The sequence below is a fragment of the Alligator sinensis genome, unplaced genomic scaffold (genome assembly GCF_000455745.1).
Source record: "Alligator sinensis unplaced genomic scaffold, ASM45574v1 scaffold659_1, whole genome shotgun sequence".
NCBI classification, from domain to species: Eukaryota; Metazoa; Chordata; order Crocodylia; family Alligatoridae; genus Alligator; species Alligator sinensis.
In genome coordinates, this window is record NW_005842265.1 from 140,332 (window position 1) to 141,983 (window position 1,652).

The 1,652-nt window shown below is 51.9% G+C and overlaps 1 protein-coding gene across 3 annotated transcripts in view; it reads left to right on the forward strand.

The window, feature by feature from the left end:
• SLC6A12 (solute carrier family 6 member 12) overlaps nt 1-1,652 on the forward strand; it is a 45,651-nt gene that overhangs the window by 10,908 nt on the left and 33,091 nt on the right. For 2 of the 3 annotated variants that reach the window (XM_025209071.1, XM_025209070.1), the window contains exon 4: nt 202-342. The exons of the other annotated variant lie outside the window; for it this stretch is intronic. In XM_025209071.1, the coding sequence (XP_025064856.1) occupies nt 202-342 (141 nt within the window). The remainder of the gene's footprint in view (nt 1-201; nt 343-1,652) is intronic. 3 annotated transcript variants of the gene reach the window in all.

A 1,652-nucleotide genomic window follows, 5' to 3' on the forward strand; every position in this document is an offset into this window, starting at 1 on the left:
ACTTGATAAAAGGTCCACTGTTTCCTGTTTCACCAAGAATACTCCCCTGAAATGAATGTTTCAGCATTTTCTAGCAAACCAATTGATTTTCCTTGCCTCCGTTCCAGTGGGATGGTCCGTGTCACTATTTGAGGGTAAAGACTGATATACTGGGGGCTATTATAAATGTTGGCCTAACTCCCCATTAATTTGTCTTCACAGGAATTGGATATGCCTCACAAGTCATCGAATCCTATCTGAATATCTACTACATTGTCATTCTGTCCTGGGCTCTCTTCTACCTGTTCAGCTCCTTTGCTGCTGAGCTACCCTGGTCCAATTGCAATAATCCTTGGAACTCAGGTACAGCTACAGTCAATCGGCGCCTGGGAAGAGAACCAGGGGTTGGGGATTGTCAACAAAACATAAAATTGATTTTTTCAATTAAACAAAATTTGCACAAGATACATTTGCTTTATGTGGAGAAAATACTTTTTATTTGCAATATTTAGGGTTACCATATTTCCAGTTCCAAAAAAGACCTACCAGGGAGACACCTCTCTCCTTACCTACAGCTCCCTGACCCTGCCAGTGCCCCTCACTCCCACCTGCAGCCCCCTGTCTCTGCTACTGCTCCTCACTCCTGACCCACAGACCCCAAGCCCTGCTCGTACCCCTCACTCCCCCCCACCCGGCCCTGCTAGTACCCCTCACTCCCAACCCACAGCCCCCTACTCCTCCAGCCCTGCCAGGTGCCCCTGTCCCAACTGGGCTGGAGCTCAGGAGCTCCGATTTGGGACTCCAGGGCTGCAACAGGCAGCTTGGCCATGTCCCCCTGGGCAGTTTCTCCCAGCTGGTCGAGCCCTGTGAGCACGGGCACTGGCCCCTGTGCTGCTGGCCTGGCTACAGAGTTCCCTGCTGCCCCCCTGCCCCCTTCCTTCACTGGAGGGGTAGGTGTCTGCCTGCCACAGCCCAAGCGCCTGGACACCGTGCTTCCCTCAGTTCTGGCAGGCATCTGTCCCCCATCACACACACATCCCCTATACACACCCCTGCAACGCACACGCACACACTGGAGAGTCCCCAAGCCCTGGCCCTCCAATTCCTCCCCCCCCAGACTTACCTGCATCCAGCTTCCAGGGCTGCTCCCACCACCCTGGCATTGCTGGCCATGTGCTTGTGCAAACAGACGGACATACGCCTGCTGCCTCCAATTGCCCTCCTCCTGCTCCCGCCAGTGGAGCGGAGCAAAATCCCGGACATTGGTTTAGATTTCAAAAAACTGCCCAGATGGAGATTGAAGGGTCCAAAAAGAGGACATTTCTGGGAAAACCCAGACGTATGGTAATCCTACAATATTTACATTGAGAAACCGGTTACTTTAATGCTGATATCCTGCTGCAGTTCATCTTTATTATTGTAGTTTGGTTTTCTAATGTTCCCATTCTCCCCAGCTGGGGGAACTCCCCAGCTGGATAGCATCTCCTATGCTGCACCTTGGCCTGGGTGTCTCTGCTCACCAGGAAGGGAGACTGTGAGGCATCATTGGGTGCAAAGTCTGACCAGGGAGCTTGGCCCTTGGAAAAAAACTTGGGGGCATAAAGCACTATTGCTGAATGGGAAGATTTTGAGTTTGGCAGGGAAGGGTTTGCTGGAAAATTAAACTGTTCAGC